Source organism: Pleurodeles waltl, chromosome 1_2 (assembly GCF_031143425.1).
Source record: "Pleurodeles waltl isolate 20211129_DDA chromosome 1_2, aPleWal1.hap1.20221129, whole genome shotgun sequence".
Lineage (NCBI taxonomy): Eukaryota > Metazoa > Chordata > Amphibia > Caudata > Salamandridae > Pleurodeles > Pleurodeles waltl.
The window spans coordinates 1,169,147,824-1,169,167,045 of NC_090437.1; the positions used below are offsets into that span (position 1 = coordinate 1,169,147,824).

General features: G+C 43.5%; 1 protein-coding gene across 8 annotated transcripts in view; it reads left to right on the plus strand.

Annotated features, from left to right (window-relative positions):
• Positions 1–19,222, plus strand: part of TBC1D14 (TBC1 domain family member 14) — a 490,570-nt gene that overhangs the window by 384,371 nt on the left and 86,977 nt on the right. For all 8 annotated transcript variants that reach the window (XM_069203187.1, XM_069203189.1, XM_069203206.1 and 5 more), the window contains one exon: positions 14,723–14,817. In XM_069203187.1, coding sequence (XP_069059288.1) covers positions 14,723–14,817 — 95 coding nt within the window. The remainder of the gene's footprint in view (positions 1–14,722; positions 14,818–19,222) is intronic.

Sequence of the window (19,222 nt, forward strand, 5' to 3'; positions counted from 1 at the left end):
TGTTTCCTTGCACACGTCTGCGGGCAGGGAAACAGAGAAAACCTCCACTCCAAGCAAGCAAGAGCTGTTTGAAAGCTGTTGCTTGCTGAGAGCGGAGTTGTGTTTGCTCTGACTCGGCAGGAGCTGGAAAAGCTCTAGCTAAGTCAGAGCAAACAACTATGTCCCCGGGGTGGGCACCCCGGGACATAGCCGGAGCCGGCCCCGGGGGGTGGCAGTCCCCAGGGCCAAAATTTAAGTTAGCCCTGGGAAGGTGGTGGTTCCCGGGGTTGGTGGTCCACAACAGACACCCTATCATTTTTTATTTGAGCCACGGGGAGGTTGCTTTCCCTGGGGCGGCGCATCCCGCATATAATACAGTGTTAGCCCCGGGGAAGTGAAGTGGTGGTTCCCGGGAAGGAGGGGGGTGGGAGTGGTCTGCAGGATCCTTCCTACTATATTAAAAGATTTTGCCCCAGGGAGGTGGTAGTCCCTGGGGGGGCTGGCATGGCCGCCCTCTTACTATTTGATTTAAGCCCCAAGAAGCTGGCGGTCCCCGGGGCATGAATAAGCCCACGCACCCCCCTTCTTTATTTTTGATATGCCCCCGGGCCCTGGCACACCCGGGGGCTTTCATAAAACGAGCACGGGAGACCACGCTTTATTTGCTGCAAAATTGCAATATTGTCACAAATTTGCAGCAACAGTTAAAAAAATAATAATTTTAAAAAAAGTGCTGAATTGCCCTATGGGACCCCAGCACGAGAGCTAAGGGGTCAGGGTGTCCCTACCCTTCATTTTGTTATTTTCATCTTTTTTTTTTTTTTTGGGACTCGGCTGAAGCAGAGTCTCAAGATGGCAGCCAACACTTGCTTGAAGTGTTTGCAGCCAATCAGATCCCTACACGAAGTAGGGAGTATTCGTGAAGCTTTCGCACCTCTAGATATCTATATTTCTTTTTCTTTTATTATCTCAAAAACTACTGAACGGATTTACACCAAAGGTTTCTTTCAGGGCCAAAATCTACCTTTAGCCAAATTTGGTGTAATTCTGTTCAGCAGTTCGGGCTGTAGTGATGTTTCAGAACCCCATGGGAATTTTAATGGGGGAATTTTTTTTTTTTTTTTATATTTTTTTTTTAACCGAAATCCCCACCCTTCCCTTTTTCTTGGCCACTGCTTGAAGGATCACCCCAAAACTTCCCCTGTGCATAAAGATTCTCAGGAACACTTTTTTTTAGAAAAGTTTGTGAAGATTCGTAAAACGGCGCCAAAGATGTAGGCAAGTCAAAAGAAGCTTTTTTAAATGGAAATATGGTCCTAACTATAACTACCTACTGGCGAACCGCCAGTACGTAATAAGTGTGTGTATATATGTGTGTGTGTGTGTGTGTGTATATATGTGTGTGTGTGTGTGTATTATCAAATCTGGCCCATGATGAACTATAATGTGTTATTTATTACAGATATTTGCATAGCACACACCTAGCCTGTGGGCAGAGGAGTCCTTCAGAGGTAACCGTGCACATTAAACCAGCATATGTAGGACACAGGGAAGTAGAGCTGGGAAAACTGTTCAACCTTTAGGCATAAAATAGATAAATGTTCAGACCCTGGTAGGAGCTTAGCAAATTCTAGTACAGTGTGAGAATTTAAGGTAATTTCAGATTTTCAGAGCCTGACACGAAAAGGCCTGGATTAGTATTTCTTTGACAGGGTGTGCTGTACCATGAATAATATAGGTGTCCATAGAGGTGAAAATGTTTAAAGGGTTTTTTATATGAAAATATAGGATGCTGTTAGGGGTGCCATTAAAGTGATATGCACATAATCACAGATGGTTGGGATATGGATTGCCCTTGCTCATCGTATGATTTGACCTACAGATATGTTCTGCTGGCAGACAATTTAGAATGCTCTGATATTTGCATGCTTAAAGTCTGTGCCCGAATAATGAAGATATGTCACTTTCCCAACCTAGTTTGACTATGCATGCCCTATGCTTGCATGCTAATGTTCAAAAACACCATGGAATGATGGATGTAAGGAGGCCTCACTATCCTGGGGCAAGGTGTACTTTTGTAACCCTCTGTTCGATGGCATGTGTAGCTGCAGATACACATGCTGTGCACATCCCGCCATCTGGTGTTGGGCTCGGAGTGTTACAAGTTGTTTTTCTTCGAAGAAGTCTTTTCGAGTCACGAGACCGAGGGACTCCTCCCATTTCGACTCCATTGCGCATGGGCGTCGACTCCAGCTTAGATTGGTTTTTTTCCGCCATCGGGTTCGGACGTGTTCCTTTTCGCTCCGTGTTTCGGGTCGGAAAGTTAGTTAGAATCTCGGAAAAATTGTCGGTATTGTTTGCGTTCGGTATCGGGTTAGTTACAACAGATCAACACCGAATTGAGAAGAGCTCCGGTGGCCCTTCGGTTTTTTTTTGATCCCCGTCGGGGCCTGGTCGGCCCGGCCACGTGTCTCTTCAAGGCTGATGGAACGGACCCCATTCCGCTTCTGTCCAAAATGCCATAACAAGTATCCATATACAGATCAACACCTGGTCTGTAACTTGTGTTTGTCACCAGAACACAAGGAGGATACTTGTGAGGCCTGTCGAGCGTTTTGGTCGAGAAAAATACTCAGGGACCGAAGAGCAAGAAGACTGCAAATGGCGTCGGCGCCTACAGGACAAGGGCGTTTCGAGGAGGAGGAAGAAACATTCTCCATCCAGGATTCGGACTCGGAGGAGGTCGATCCCGAAGAAACGCCGGAAACCATGAGTAAGACGTCGAAACAAAAAACTCATGAAAAGACTGCCAAAGCCCAGGGGACGCCACCGCCAACAGGCCATGGCTTAACCCGAAAAGTAGGTGACCGTCCATCGGCACCGAAAAAGGGCGAGCTGGTGTCGAAGTCATCTGACTCCGGTCGAGATACAGGCACGCAGCAATCTCGGGCCCGAGAGAGTGGCTCCGAAAAGATTCAGCACCGAGACAGCGGCACCGAAATTGGTCGGCACCGAGAGGGCACCACGCCGAAAAGCAAAAAGATTTTGTCGGAGCCGAAAAAAGCAGCAGAAAAGGTTTTGATGCCGAAACATCCGGCCTCCGAACCGAAAATTAGTTCCTATTCAGAGGAACAAGGACTGTCCTCTCAAATGAAGACACACAGATTTGAAGAAGAATTACAGACAATAGAGCCAGATCACACGCAAAGGCGGCTCTTTATTCAGAAAGATACAGGGAAGATCAGCACTCTTCCTCCAATCAGAATGAAACGAAAACTTGCCTTCCAAGACAAGGACAAACAGCCACAAGCAGAAGTGGCTAAACAAATAACACCACCACCATCCCCACATCACTCTCCACAACTATCACCGGTAGCCACTCCACCAATGATGCAATCCCCCAACACATACGGGGATGAGTCAAGATGACCCTGACGCATGGGACCTTTACGACGCACCAGTGTCAGACAATAGTCCTCAATGCTATCCAGCAAAACCCTCGCCACCTGAGGATAGTACAGGCTACATTCAAGTGGTATCAAGGGCAGCAGCATTTCACAATGTCAGCCTTCACTCAGAACCCATTGAAGATGACTTCCTTTTTAATACATTGTCGTCTACGCACAGTCAATATCAAAGTCTGCCAATGTTGCCCGGAATGCTAAAACACTCCAAACAAGTGTTTGAAGAGCCTGTCAAAGGGAGAGCCATTACTCCAAGAGTAGATAAAAAATATAAACCGCCACCAACAAACCCAGTGTACATCACACAACAGCTATCACCAGACTCTGTTGTAGTTGGAGCAGCGCGCAAAAGAGCCAACTCTCATACTTCAGGAGACGCGCCACCTCCAGATAAAGAGAGTAGAAAATTCGACGCAGCAGGCAAAAGGGTGGCGGCACAGGCAGCAAACCAGTGGCGTATTGCAAATTCGCAAGCTTTGCTAGCCAGATATGATAGGGCCCATTGGGACGAGATGCAACACCTTATTGAACACTTGCCAAAGGAGTTCCAAAAAAGAGCGCAGCAAGTGGTAGAAGAGGGACAAAATATCTCCAATAATCAAATTCGATCAGCAATGGATGCTGCAGACACAGCTGCTAGAACTGTCAACACAGCAGTAACAATAAGGAGGCATGCATGGCTGCGTACATCAGGATTTAAACCAGAGATACAGCAAGCTGTGCTGAATATGCCATTCAACGGACCGCTGTTGTTTGGGCCGGAGGTGGACACTGCAATTGAAAAACTTAAAAAAGACACTGACACGGCCAAAGCCATGGGCGCGCTCTACTCCCCGCAGAGCAGAGGCACATTTCGAAAAACACAATTTCGAGGGGGGTTTCGAGGGCAAACCACAGAAGCCACAACCTCACAAACAAAGCCCACTTACCAGAGCCAGTATCAGCGGGGAGGTTTTCAGGGACAATATAGAGGAGGACAGTTTCAAAGAAACAGAGGAAAGTTCCAAAGTCCCAAAACTCCTCAAAACAAACAATGACTTCAAGGTCACAAATCCCCAACACATAACACCTGTGGGGGGGAGACTAACCAAGTTTTACACACATTGGGAGGAAATAACAACAGACACTTGGGTCTTAGCAATTATCCAGCATGGTTATTGCATAGAATTTCTCAAATTCCCTCCAAACGTCCCACTGAAAACACACAATATGTCAAAACAACATATAGATCTTCTAGGACTAGAAGTTCAGGCATTGCTACAGAAAAAAGCAATAGAATTAGTACCAAAAGATCAATTAAACACAGGAGTTTACTCACTCTACTTCCTCATACCCAAAAAGGACAAGAGCCTGAGACCGATACTAGATATCAGAACATTAAATACCTACATCAAATCAGACCATTTTCACATGGTTACTGTACAAGACGTAATCCCACTGCTCAAACAACAAGACTACATGACAACACTAGACCTAAAGGATGCAGATTTCCATATACCAATACATCCTTCACACAGAAAGTACCTAAGGTTTGTATTCCAAGGGATACATTACCAATTCAAAGTGTTGCCATTCGGAATAACAACTGCACCAAGAGTTTTTACAAAATGTCTAGCAGTAGTAGCTGCACATATCAGAAGGCAGCAAATACATGTGTTCCCGTACCTAGACGATTGGTTAATCAAAACCAACACGCAAAAACAGTGTTCACAACACACAAATTATGTCATAGAAACCCTACACAAACTAGGTTTCTCAATCAATTACTCAGTCACACCTTCTGCCGTGTCAAACACAGCAATACCTAGGAGCAACAATCAACACAATAAAAGGGATTGCCACTCCAAGTCCACAAAGAGTCCAAACATTCCAAAATGTAATACAAGCCATGTATCCAAACCAGATGATACAGGTCAAATTAGTAATGAAACTCCTAGGCATGAAGTCCTCATGCATAGCCATTGTCCCAAATGCAAGGTTACACATGCGGCCCTTACAACAGTGCCTAGCATCACAATGGTCACAAGCACAGGGTCAGCTTCTAGATCTGGTGTTGATAGACCGCCAAACATACATCTCGCTTCAATGGTGGAACAGTATAAATTTAAACCAAGGGCGGCCTTTCCAAGACCCAGTGCCACAATACGTGATAACAACAGATGCTTCCATGACAGGGTGGGGAGCACACCTCAATCAACACAGCATCCAAGGACAATGGAACATACAGAAAAAACAGTTACACATAAATCACCTAGAACTGTTAGCGGTATTTCTAGCGCTGAAAGCATTTCAACCCATGATAACCCACAAATACATTCTTGTCAAAACAGACAACATGACAACAATGTACTACCTAAACAAACAAGGAGGGACACACTCAACACAGTTGTGTCTCCTAACACAGAAAATATGGCATTGGGCGATTCACTACCACATTCGCCTAATAGCACAATTTATTCCAGGAATTCAGAATCAGTTAGCAGACAATCTCTCACGGGATCACCAACAGATCCACGAATGGGAGATTCACCCCCAAATACTGAACACTTACTTCCAAATTTGGTGAACACCACAAATAGATCTATTTGCAACGAAGGAAAACTCAAAATGCCAAAACTTAGCATCCAGGTACCCACAACATCAGTCTCAGGGCAATGCGCTATGGATGAACTGGTCAGGGATATTTGCTTACGCTTTTCCCCCTCTCCCACTCCTTCCATATCTAGTAAACAAGTTGAGTCAAAACAAACTCAAACTCCTGCTAATAGCACCAACATGGGCAAGGCAACCTTGGTACACAACACTACTAGACCTGTCAGTAGTACCTCATGTCAAACTACCAAACAGACCAGATCTGTTAACACAACACAAACAACAGATCAGGCATCCAAATCCAGCATCGCTGAATGTAGCAATTTGGCTCCTGAAATCCTAGAATTCGGACACTTAGACCTCACACAAGAATGTATGGAGGTCCTAAAACAGGCTACAAAGCCTACCACTAGACACTGCTATGCAAATAAATGGAAAAGATTTGTCTATTACTGCCATAATAATCAAATTCAACCCTTACACGCATCTACAAAAGATATAGTAGGATACTTACTACATTTGCAAAAAGCCAAACTAGCTTTCTCTTCCATAAAAATACATCTTGCTGCAATTTCAGCTTACCTGCAAATTACGCACTCAACTTCATTATTTAGGATACCAGTCATAAAAGCGTTTATGGAAGGCCTAAAGAGAATTATACCACCAAGAACGCCACCAGTTCCTTCATGGAACCTCAACATCGTCCTAACACGACTCATGGGTCCACCTTTTGAGCCCATGCACTCTTGTGAAATGCAATACTTAACGTGGAAAGTTGCATTTTTAATTGCCATCACATCTCTAAGAAGAGTGAGTGAAATTCAAGCATTTACCATTCAAGAACCATTTATTCAAATACACAAAAATAAAGTTGTTCTACGAACAAATCCCAAATTTTTACCAAAAGTAATCTCACCGTTCCACTTGAATCAAATGGTAGAATTACCAGTGTTCTTCCCACAGCCAGATTCTGTAGCTGAAAGAGCACTACATACATTAGACATCAAAAGAGCACTAATGTACTACATTGACAGAACAAAACTAATTCGAAAGACAAAACAACTATTTATCGCCTTTCAAAAACCTCATACAGGAAATCCAATTTCAAAACAAGGCATTGCTAGATGGATAGTTAGGTGCATTCAAACCTGCTATCTTAAAGCTAAAAGAGAACTGCCTATAACACCAAAGGCACACTCAACCAGAAAGAAAGGTGCTACCATGGCCTTTCTAGGAAATATTACAATGAACGAAATATGTAAGGCAGCAACATGGTCTACGCCTCATACATTTACCAAGCACTACTGTGTAGATGTGCTAACTGCACAACAAGCAACAGTAGGTCAAGCTGTACTAAGAACATTATTTCAAACTACTTCAACTCCTACAGGCTGAACCACCGCTTTTGGGGAGATAACTGCTTACTAGTCTATGCACAGCATGTGTATCTGCAGCTACACATGCCATCGAACGGAAAATGTCACTTACCCAGTGTACATCTGTTCGTGGCATTAGTCGCTGCAGATTCACATGCGCCCACCCGCCTCCCCGGGAGCCTGTAGCCGTTTAGAAGTAGATCTTAAACATTTGTACATTTGTAAATAGATTACTTGAAACTTTATTATGTACATACGCATTCACTCCATTGCATGGGCACTATTACTAGCATACACAACTCCTACCTCCCCCTCTGCGGGGAAAACAATCTAAGATGGAGTCGACGCCCATGCGCAATGGAGTCGAAATGGGAGGAGTCCCTCGGTCTCGTGACTCGAAAAGACTTCTTCGAAGAAAAACAACTTGTAACACTCCGAGCCCAACACCAGATGGCGGGATGTGCACAGCATGTGAATCTGCAGCGACTAATGCCACGAACAGATGTACACTGGGTAAGTGACATTTTCCTTACAAGGATAGTTATATGTTCATGTTAATTTACTTCTGCTTTCAAAAGTACTATCATGCAAGAATTCTGTTTTTACTGCTTGCAAGATGGGAAAGGGCAAGACTAAGGGACCAGAATTAGATGCTCAACTCAAACACATTACAAGCTTTACAAGTCCCACCGTCTCTCGCCTCAGCCAACTGAGGGGGGGGGAGGAGGAAAGGGTGTGTTTGGATTGATACAAGGTGTACAGAATCACTTGAGGCCTTAAAGTGCAAGAAGCTGATCAGAGTGTGACTGGAGTGCCAGTTAAATTGGAAGAACTAAAAAGATACCAAGTGGGATGACAAGACAAAAAATTAATTGGAGGCTTCACTGGCAATCTGTTACTAAATGCAGTTAACACACCAGAATTGAAACTAGACATCCACCAATCAGACACAAAGACTTGCTAACATAGTGTGGCCTGGGACCTCACCACTATATTTGGGGCCTGTGACTTCAAATTACTCTATACCTTGCAAGAGAGCATTTAAACGACCAAGCTAGGGAAGCAGACCCTTTAATGTGGTGGCTGTAAATAAATAGTTTTCATTTACAGTATAGGGTTCTAATTGTGACCCACACAATGATTAACAGTTAACAATGGAAATCATTCTTGGAGTAGCATTAGGCAGTATGACAACCTACCTGGCTTTAGGTACATTATGAGCGGAAATAAACTTTAAATTTGTTAATCTTGAAGCCACAGTGCTTTCTTTCTAACAGTTGCAAAAATGTCACTATTCTCCACTGAGAGACTATGGTTATATTTCAAAATATTGGTATCAATACTATTGACCTGCAAATATATTGACTTAGGACTATCGGCCACCAACATTTCCTCAAGATACGTATATATAGGCAAATGTGGATTTTCTATTCTTGTTTCCACATCGACTTACTTTGGAGATATTCTGAACATACGATTTCATATCTGTTTAATCTTGGGCTACGTTATGTCTTTGGTTAACTTTCAGGGTAATGTTTTCTGTAATGTCTTTTCTAATTGTAATTACATGTATATTTGGTTTTACCTGTGGATTAGGGTATGTCAGTGGATGTCCTAATTATTTTTAACACTTAACCTTCTGCCATCAGTCTTGTGAGTTTTTGGACTTGTCACCATTTTGTAGTGCCTTTAATCAAAACAGCATTCTAGTGCTTCTGGTTAGGCTATGGGCAGATCCCGTGAGCAATATTTAATGACCTAAGGCGTGTACACTCCACAACCAAGCCCAACTGCTCCCCAGTGGGAGGGCAGGACTTGCTGGTGATTTCAATGCCCTATTGTTTGAGGAAAGAAGGGACTTGATTATACTCTACCAATATTCATCCAGTTATTTATTTTTCCAGTAACCACATTAAATCACAGACCTTTTCTGACGCCTATTGTTCTCAAAAGGTTAAGACTTTTCCTCACCCCAATCTCTGACAGCAACCATGAGAACTTTTTTAGACATTTTATGTGCATGGCTTAATTCTAGATCAGTGATCAAACACGCAGCTCGGGTGCATTACCTTCTCATCAAGCACAAATCAGAATTACATCTTTTTTTTAGCAGAATCATGACTTGCATCAAACTAAGGTTCTGGAATTGAGGCAGCTACTCCAGCTGAACGAAAACCTATCTCTGCAAACTGCCAACATCAAGAAGGGTGCCCTGTGTTGGGGGGAGGGGCAGAGTTGGGGGTTATGTTACTCTGCCATGAACTCTACAGTGTCTACAGACTTGCCATCAACCCTTTACCTGAGGTTGAAGCTCTAACTTAGCATCATGGTGAACTATTAAGTTACACTGGTTTATGGAGTGTCAGTATTTTTGTTAAGCATTTGATTGATAGCATTATACCACTGGTTCTTTTTGCCAATAAAATATTCTTAGTAGATTTTAACATATGGGCCAGATGACTCTTCTGTGAACGATGCTCGGAACCTAATTGACTCTTGTAATACTATGGGTCTGATGCAGTTAATGAAAGGTCATACACAGGCAGCTACACCCTTGATTTAATTTTCTCAAACTCTGATCAATGTAAATTTAATTGCAGTTGTATTTGCCTTGGACAGATCATAAGGCATTATTAATTTTAACTGTACCACTACTCATGACACCTGTAAATCTGTATCCTTTATCAAGTGTAAGAGAGAACTGATGCAAACCATACAGGAAGGCTCTTCACCAGTTCTCTCTAACTATATTGTGATTTATATGACGGTGGTAGATAATTGAATCATCTCTTTACTTGATGGCAGTGTTCCGCTGAATAGGTCCCCAACCAAAGGATTACCAGGCAAACCTGGATAACCTTCTGAACATGCAGCAGACATAATCAACTGCAAAACAATTATTAAAATAAGCGTGCTTGGAGAGAAACATACTCTGATGTACCCAAATTGGAATCCAGAGAAGCCATTAACTCTTGTTTAAAAAAAAAAAAAATATATATATATAATTTAAAAATTAATCTGACAGATTTGAAAGACATGCTATTCCAATAAGAGTATTTTAAATGTTTGGCTACTGTTGAGCCTGACAACTGTATGATTACACCCACCCAATCTTCGTGACATTCTCTCTGACTTTTCATCACAGAATTTCAAATATCTTGACCATCTTAAGAATTAAGCAAGAAACACATAAGCCCATTTTGTCACCATCACCCACTGTACTCTTCTTTCTTTTTAACATGATCTAAGCAAATATTCTTAAATTCAGAGTAGTTCCCATGACTCACCTTTGGACCCATATCCTGTCAACAGTAACCTTTTATTTTCACTTTTTTTTTTTTACACTTTAACTTACCACTTGTTGCAATCTATTATTCAAAGAAGGATGGCACAATTTCCTGACAGTGCACTTTTGTCTCTCCATTACATTAAAAAAAAATATATATGCAGACCCAACAACAGTGTCTAATTATCTTCCTGTACCTCAGTTACTGTGTCAAGAGTAAATTGGGGAAAGCAGTGTCAACTTTCGGCTGACTAAGTATGGCAATCTCTTCACAGCGGCCCCTCCTAGCTTACGGGGTGGCAAGTTTGTCAACGCAGACAGGTGAAGACCTGAATGGTGCAGTAACGATCACAGCAGGCTTCACCGGTGCCCTCCTCAGGTGTACAAAGGTGTCAGACTTTGCTTGCACACTGGCAACAACCTGATCAGTGCAGCAGCTGTATCCTCACACCTGGCTAAGGAGATCCACTCAATGGGTCTCCATTGAACCTCGCTCCCTCCAGCGCTGTCCTCTTCCTCACAGGGCACACTGGTCTGGCAAACAGACAGACTTTGGTGCTCCAGGGCAGGTAGTCTTGGATTCCCTGGGTGATGTCTCCTCACCCAGCTGGGAGACTAGCAGGCCTTAGCCCCAGCACTGGTCAAAGGTAGAAGTCTTGCAGATTTTCTCCTCCTTCTGCAGCTCAACTGGCTGCTCAACAGGAGTCAATTTTTGGGGTCTCAAGCTCCCCTTTTCATAGAATATTTCCAGCTACCAAATAGAATTTAGACTGAAAGTGTTCTGTCACAGCAATAGCGACTCCAAATCTGATAGCTCTCAACACAGGCGATGTGATTGACTAGAAGTTCATACCTGGATGTCAACCACGGTGATGGGTAGCAAAAGGTTAGCTTAAGGCCTCAGCCCTACTCTTTATGATGTTATCATCCCCATCTCCTTCCTGAGCTGTGCCCTGGCCCCATTCTTGTAACCTCTCTCTGAATCAAAGGGTACCCCTTGAAGAACAGCCTGGCTCTCCCTTTCTCCAGTGTGATCAGCACTACCCGGCGTAAAGAAATGTAGCAATAGAAAAATGTGTCTGGGGGAATCCACTACCTCCTCTCCTCAAGTTTCACCATGCAGCACTGGCTCTCCCAAAGTGGAACCCGGAGTCTACCATGTATTGTACCGTTCACAAACACACCCAGCTCATTTATACAACATACATGCACTGCACAGCACTATAGCCTTCTACAACACTACATTCTTCATGTTTTGTTTCACTCATAGGCTCACATACACTCAGTACATGCATATTACATACATGCAACAGGGTTAGAGTATAACAGCTGGATCATTTGGTAGTCTATCCCGAATGCCCACTTTCCGCAAGACTGCAAATATATAGTCCCAGTCCAGGGTGTTGAATGCCTTTTCTGAGTCCAGGACCAGACGGGCATAAAATGGCCAGTGTGCAGTGGCCTCTAAATTTTATGCAATTGACAAGTGTTAATGGATGTAGATCTGCTTGGTATAAAACCTTTCTTGTCTGGGTGGACCAGCGTTCTGTTCCAACACATGCCACGCCAGTTCCTTACTTAGGATCTTCTAGTCCTAAACCATTCATAGATAATGGTAACGTTTGCTCTTTATGCTGTGGTCTAAAACATAATCTTAGAAACGTGAATGAAGGGCTGGGTACTGGCAACACTGTGCTATGGTGGTGGACTCATTCCTTAAAAATCCATCTGTGTGCTAAGAAGGAAATTCTCAAACTCCACCACAGTCCCTTTGGGTGTACCTCATTGCGCTGTTGTCACTTTCACACTTTCATGTACATTGGGAATTGCTGAGTGACGTATTGCCTTAAACTATTCATCAGTATGCAGATTTTACTCTGACCTAGTGAAGGATAGACTGCTCAGACAGCCTTTACACGCTGATGAGCTATCTTCCTGAGATTGTTATGAACATCACAAATAAAGCTCAATCCACAGACATCCGAATTTCTTCTCTCTCCCATAATCATAAACTTCAGTTTCCATGGCTTCAGTCAATGAAAAATCTAGTGACAATTTTTCACGCACATATTACTGTGACATCCTTTATATTCACTTCAGATAAATTGTTACATCCATATCAAATCAGTGGATGTAGGTGCCGGATACCATTTAAGGTTACTGTGTGGCATGAAATCTTTTGTACTAAAGACTGCATTTAAAACTTAATGTACAAACAAACCACAGTTTACGGTGTTTATTGTAATTCCCTGCTCACTGGTCTTCACAAAATACATCCAGCCCCCTTAAATCTGTATTACACTCTGATGCCTGACTCTTCTATCACATCAAAAGGTTCGACTGCCTTACTCCTGTCCTCACATTTCTTAAATGGCCGTGCATTTTCACTGTATCTTTTTCAAGGCTTTGTGTTTTAAAACCCATGGGGGAATAAATGTCTACAGTGATGATAAACTTGTAAGAAATAAATCCCTCCTGCAAATATCGCAGTCTTGTATTCTAGAAATTAAGTATCCTCAACTGCTCCTTAAATGGAAATGCCACTAAGATTTGAAATTCACTTTCTCTTACGGTGTTAAAATGAAACACTAAAGTCCAAACACTGTGTAAATGAAGCTAGCCTACATATTCTTAAAGATCCATTCTTCTGGAGCTTTCCTTCTGTAGCTGAAAGTGCTGCCTCCTTGCAGTTGTATACATGTAGATTTATAGCTACCTACCTACCTATTTTCCATAGCTAAACATTTGTATACCTGCAGTTGTACGGATTTACTCAGTTTTGGGTACATCTAAAATAACTAAATTCCTGAATATACCCAGCCTTTTTTATTGAAAGTACTAATCAGTTAAATGATTCTGTGATTAGCTGACAAATGTGTGTGATTGGTTTGCACGGGTCAATTGCGGTTAAAAGTATCCATCCTAGAACCATGACCTAGGCATTCTCAGAATCTTCACTTGTTCTTTTGGAAATTAATGACACACATCTACTCTGTACAGTAGTGTCAAGGATATCTGCTGCTTGGATCAAGGAGAATGCTTGAGCATTGATTTAGATGTTATTCAAGAAATTAAGCAGGTTTCCCCGCTAGATTGCCCAGGTTTTGTACCTAGTGGCAAAAGCCATCACAGATATCCAACATATCCACATTTGAAAGGTTTACATGTAAATATGTCACCCTTAATCATAGTTACTGATTAGCCTGAATGTTGCATGGACCAGGGGGGTGGACACTTCTGGCCTAAAACATTTATGGAACAAAGTAACATTCTTAAAGTTTATACAATCCGTGATAGACAACTAATTCAGAGACTAAGAGGGAGTGGTTGTTATTTTTGTGATGTTAAGTAGGTTGCCTCAATTTTGTGTTTCTGAAGTTCTGCTCTTACCAGTACTTGTTGTTTGTCCTAAAGGCAACAATGATGGAAGATTGCTAGCAACAGACGCCCCCAAAGGTTATTCATTTTAGGAAAGAAGTGTTGTTTGGGTTCAAACAAGGGTCCTTATAGTTTATGAAAGGCTATTTGAGAGTTGTAGAACAATTTCAACTATTTACAGTATTATCGTAGACGAGAATGTCTGTTCTTGTTTAAAAAACAAAAAAAACTCATTTAACAAGATTTAGTGGAGTATGGGGCAAAGTTTGTTAAATTTGTCCAAGCAGGTTCCAAATAGGTCTGTAGTTTAGTGATGTAGTTGACTGTCTTTTAAATCAGTACAGCAGTATTAACTAATCAATATGCATTTATTGTAGTTTTGAATATTATTGTGAGGGTGTTATGTAATAAATGTAACTTAGAAATAGTTTTCGCGCCTGCTGCTGTACACAGTAGTGTCAGGAATCAAAAAGTTTAACTACAAATTTTAGACATAATGATTTTGAAAATGGTATATCATTTAGATTCCATATTGTAGGCAACATGTAATCCCAACAGTGTATTGATGGATCAATTTATTTCATGCACAATAAATTTGAGACCCGTTCATTGAGATTTTAAACATGTGCAATAATTATTATTTCTAGATTCTGGATTATCTGCTGCGGACAGAGAAGCAAGTCTGGAATTAATTAAATTGGATATTTCTAGAACATTTCCGAACCTCTGTATTTTCCAGAAAGTACGTATTTTGATTAAATAATATTGTGCTAGTCTTTTATTAAATTACTTCCTATTTTGACATTGTCTAGCAAGTATCTGTGCGTAGTGCTAGTGTCGGGCCCAAGCTGGACACCACATGCTGCAGAGTTCCAATGGGCAGGAATATGATGAGTTCTGAGCTGGTGGCATGCTCGCTTGTTGTTAGCAGAGATTTCACCAACGAGGACAGCAGGACCAAGTAGTTCATTGCTGCGAATTTGGAAGTGCAGCCTTAGGGTCCCCAGCCATCCATCTTGCATACCCAGCCCTCGATCCAGCCATCTCACATACCCAGCCCTCCATCCAGCCATCCATCTCACATACCCATCCCTCCAAGGCATAATCCACCAGCTTGACCTCATTCAATAGACCCACTCCCACCCGAAATTTCAACTGCACTATTTGATCTTTGTTAGTCATACAGTGATAGTCTATTGTGAGTTTAAGCTTGTCCTAGTGTGCAAGGCCTAATCATTTTCCTGTGATACTGGATGCAAAAGTCAGATGGAAGATTCCGACATGGCATTCAAATTTGTAAGTATGGTAATTCCTCTGAGTGCTTGTGCTCAAACTCAAGGGACAGTTTCAGTAGACCTCGATGTCTGATGTGATACTGACGTGTTCATGTCCTTGGAAGTCAGTGTTCCCTTGTATTCACCATTCGCCAGTGGTATCGTGTTGCGACTAATTCTGCTGTCCTTACCAACTGTTTCCCCCCTTTGCATGTTTGCTGCATTGGAAGTGACCAGTGGCTTAAGACAGCATCATTGTAAGACTGAGGATTTGTAAGGTTGTTTTGCCTTCCCATCAAGAATTATAACCATTGTGCCCGGTTCCAGCTAACAAAACAGGATGTTCGGTGGCATGTGTAGCTGCAGATACACATGTTGTGCATAGTCCGCCGTCTGGTGTTGGATCGGAGTGTTACAAGTTGTTTTTGTTCGAAGAAGTCTTTTCGAGTCCCGAGACCGAGGGACTCCTCCTCCTTTGTTCCATTGCGCATGGGCGTCGACTCCATCTTAGATTGTTTTTTTTCCGCCATCGGGTTCGGACGTGTTCCTTTTCGCTCCGGGTTTCGGGACGGAAAGATAGTCTTAACTTCCGAAAACTGCGTCGGTATTGTTTCGCTCGGTATCGGGTAAGAATAGAATCGACACCGAATCGTGAAGCGCTCCGGTAGCCCTTTGGGGTAATTTCGATCCCCCGTCAGGGCCTGGTCGGCCCGACCGCGTGTAACATCGACACTGATGGAACGGACCCCGTTCCGATTCTGTCTTAAATGCCACAATAAATATCCATATACAGAACAACATTTGGTCTGTAACTTGTGCCTGTCGCCCGAGCACAAGGAAGAAACGTGTGAGGCCTGTCGTGCATTTCGGTCCCGAAAAACGCTCCGTGACCTGCGAGCCAGAAGATTGCAGATGGCGTCCACGCCGACAGGACACCGAGAGTTCGAGGGACAAGGAGAAGAAGAGGAAGCCTTCTCCATCCATGAATCGGACTCGGAGGAATTCGACGTTGAAGAAACCGTGAGTAAGACGTCGAAGCAAGCACCACACAAGAAAACAGACAAGGCCCAGGGGACGCCACTGCCAACAGGCCATGGCTCAACCCATAAAGTAGGTGACCGTACATCGGCACCGAAAAAGGCCGAACTGGTGCCGAGATCGTCCGACTCAGGTCGAGACACAGGCACGCAGCAATCTCGGGACCAAGAAAGTGCTGCCGAAAAAGATCGACGCCGAGACAGCGGAACCGAAGCTGCTCGACGCAGAGACAGCGGCACCGAGGAAGATCGACGCCGAAAAAGAAAAAATTCTCCTCGGAGCCGAAAACAAGCAGAGACACAGTTTCGGTGCCAAAACGACCAGCAACCGAACCAACTGCCAGCTCATATACAGAGGAACAATCACTGTCCTCTCAAATGCGCAAACACAGATTTGAAGAAGAGTTACAGACCACTGATGTAGACCACACACAAAAGCGGATCTTCATACAAAGTGGGACAGGGAAGATCAGCACTCTTCCCCCAATCAGGAGAAAAAGGAGACTCGAGTTCCAAACACAAGAACAAACACCACAAAAAATGGTGAAGAAGGTAACTCCGCCACCCTCTCCTCCACCTGTAACTCACACATCACCGGCACAGACTCCGTCACATTCACCGGCTCATACCACCATGAGCCAAGACGACCAGGACGCTTGGGACCTATACGACGCCCCAGTATCAGACAATAGTCCTGAGTCGTACCCTACCAAGCCCTCACCACCTGAGGACAGCACAGCGTATGCACAGGTGGTAGCTAGGGCAGCAGAATTTCATAACGTCTTGTTACACGCAGAACCTGTCGAGGATGACTTCCTTTTCAACACCCTCTCCTCCACCCATAGCTCCTACCTATGCTTCCAGGAATGCTAAGGCACGCAAAGCAGATCTTCAAAGAACCTGTCAAAAGTAGAGCGATTACTCCAAGGGTGGAGAAAAAATATAAAGCACCGCCCACGGACCCTGCTTTTATCACCTCACAACTGCCACCAGATTCAGTCGTGGTAGGGGCAGCTCGCAAGAGAGCCAACTCGCACACATCAGGCGATGCACCACCTCCAGATAAAGAGAGCCGCAAGTTCGACGCAGCTGGGAAAAGGGTCGCAGTACAAGCTGCAAACCAGTGGCGCATCGCGAACTCTCAGGCGCTCCTAGCGCGATATGATAGAGCCCATTGGGACGAGATGCAGCATCTCATCGAGCATCTACCCAAAGAATTTCAAAAACGGGCAAAACAAGTGGTTGAGGAGGGACAAAACATCTCCAATAACCAAATACGCTCCTCTATGGACGCAGCGGACACAGCGGCAAGAACAATAAATACCGCAGTAACCATAAGAAGGCACGCATGGTTGCGCACATCTGGCTTTAAACCGGAAATACAGCAAGCGGTGCTCAATATGCCGTTCAATGAACAACAATTGTTTGGACCCGAAGTGGACATGGCAATTGAGAAATTGAAAAAGGACACGGACACAGCCAAGGCCATGGGCGCACTCTATTCCCCGCAGGGCAGAGGCACTTTCGGCATCTTCCGCAAAACAACCTTCAGAGGGGGGTTTCGGGGTCAAGCCACACAAGCCAGCACCTCACAATCTACACCGTCTACCTACCAGGGACAGTACCAAAGGGGAGGCTTTCGGGGCCAGTATAGAGGAGGACAATTCCCTAGAACCCGGGGAAAATTTCAAAGTCCAAAAAACCCTCCAACCAAACAGTGACTCACAAGTCACTCAACCCCTTCACACAACACCAGTGGGGGGAAGACTAAGTCAGTTTTACAAATCTTGGGAGGAGATAACAACAGACACTTGGGTCTTAGCAATTATCCGACATGGTTATTGCATAGAATTTCTCCAACTCCCTCCAAATGTCCCATCAAAAACACAGAATATGTCAAAACAACATCTAGACCTTCTAGAACTAGAAGTTCAAGCATTACTGCAAAAGGACGCAATAGAATTGGTACCATGTACACAAAAAAAACGGGAGTTTACTCACTGTACTTTCGAATACCAAAAAAGGACAAAACACTGAGACCAATCCTAGATCTCAGAACACTAAACACCTACATCAAATCAGAACACTTTCACATGGTCACGCTACAAGACGTGTTACCACTGCTAAAGCAACAAGACTACATGACAACCTTAGATCTAAAGGACGCGTATTTCCACATACCGATACATCCCTCGCACAGGAAATACCTAAGGTTCGTATTCAAAGGAATACATTACCAATTCAAAGTGTTGCCGTTCGGTATAACAACCGCACCAAGAGTATTTACAAAATGCCTGGCAGTAGTAGCTGCACACATCAGAAGGCAGCAAATACACGTATTCCCGTACCTAGACGATTGGCTAATCAAGACCAACTCCCTAACAAAGTGTTCACACCACACGGATTATGTCATACAAACCCTCTACAAACTCGGTTTCTCCATCAACTATACAAAATCTCACATTCTGCCGTGCAAAACACAGCAATACTTAGGAGCAACAATCAACACAACAAAGTGAATAGCCACTCCAAGTCCACAAAGGGTTCAAAATTTTCACAAGGTTATACAAGCCATGTATCCAACACAAAAAATACAGGCAAAGATGGTATTAAAACTCCTAGGCATGATGTCCTCATGCATAGCCATTGTCCCAAACGCAAGACTGCACATGAGGCCTTTACAACAGTGCCTAGCATCACAATGGTCACATGCACAGGGTCACCTTCTAGATCTGGTGTTGATAGACCGCCAAACATACATCTCGCTTCTATGGTGGAACAGTATAAATTTAAACAAGGGGCGGCCTTTCCAAGACCCAGTGCCACAATACGTGAT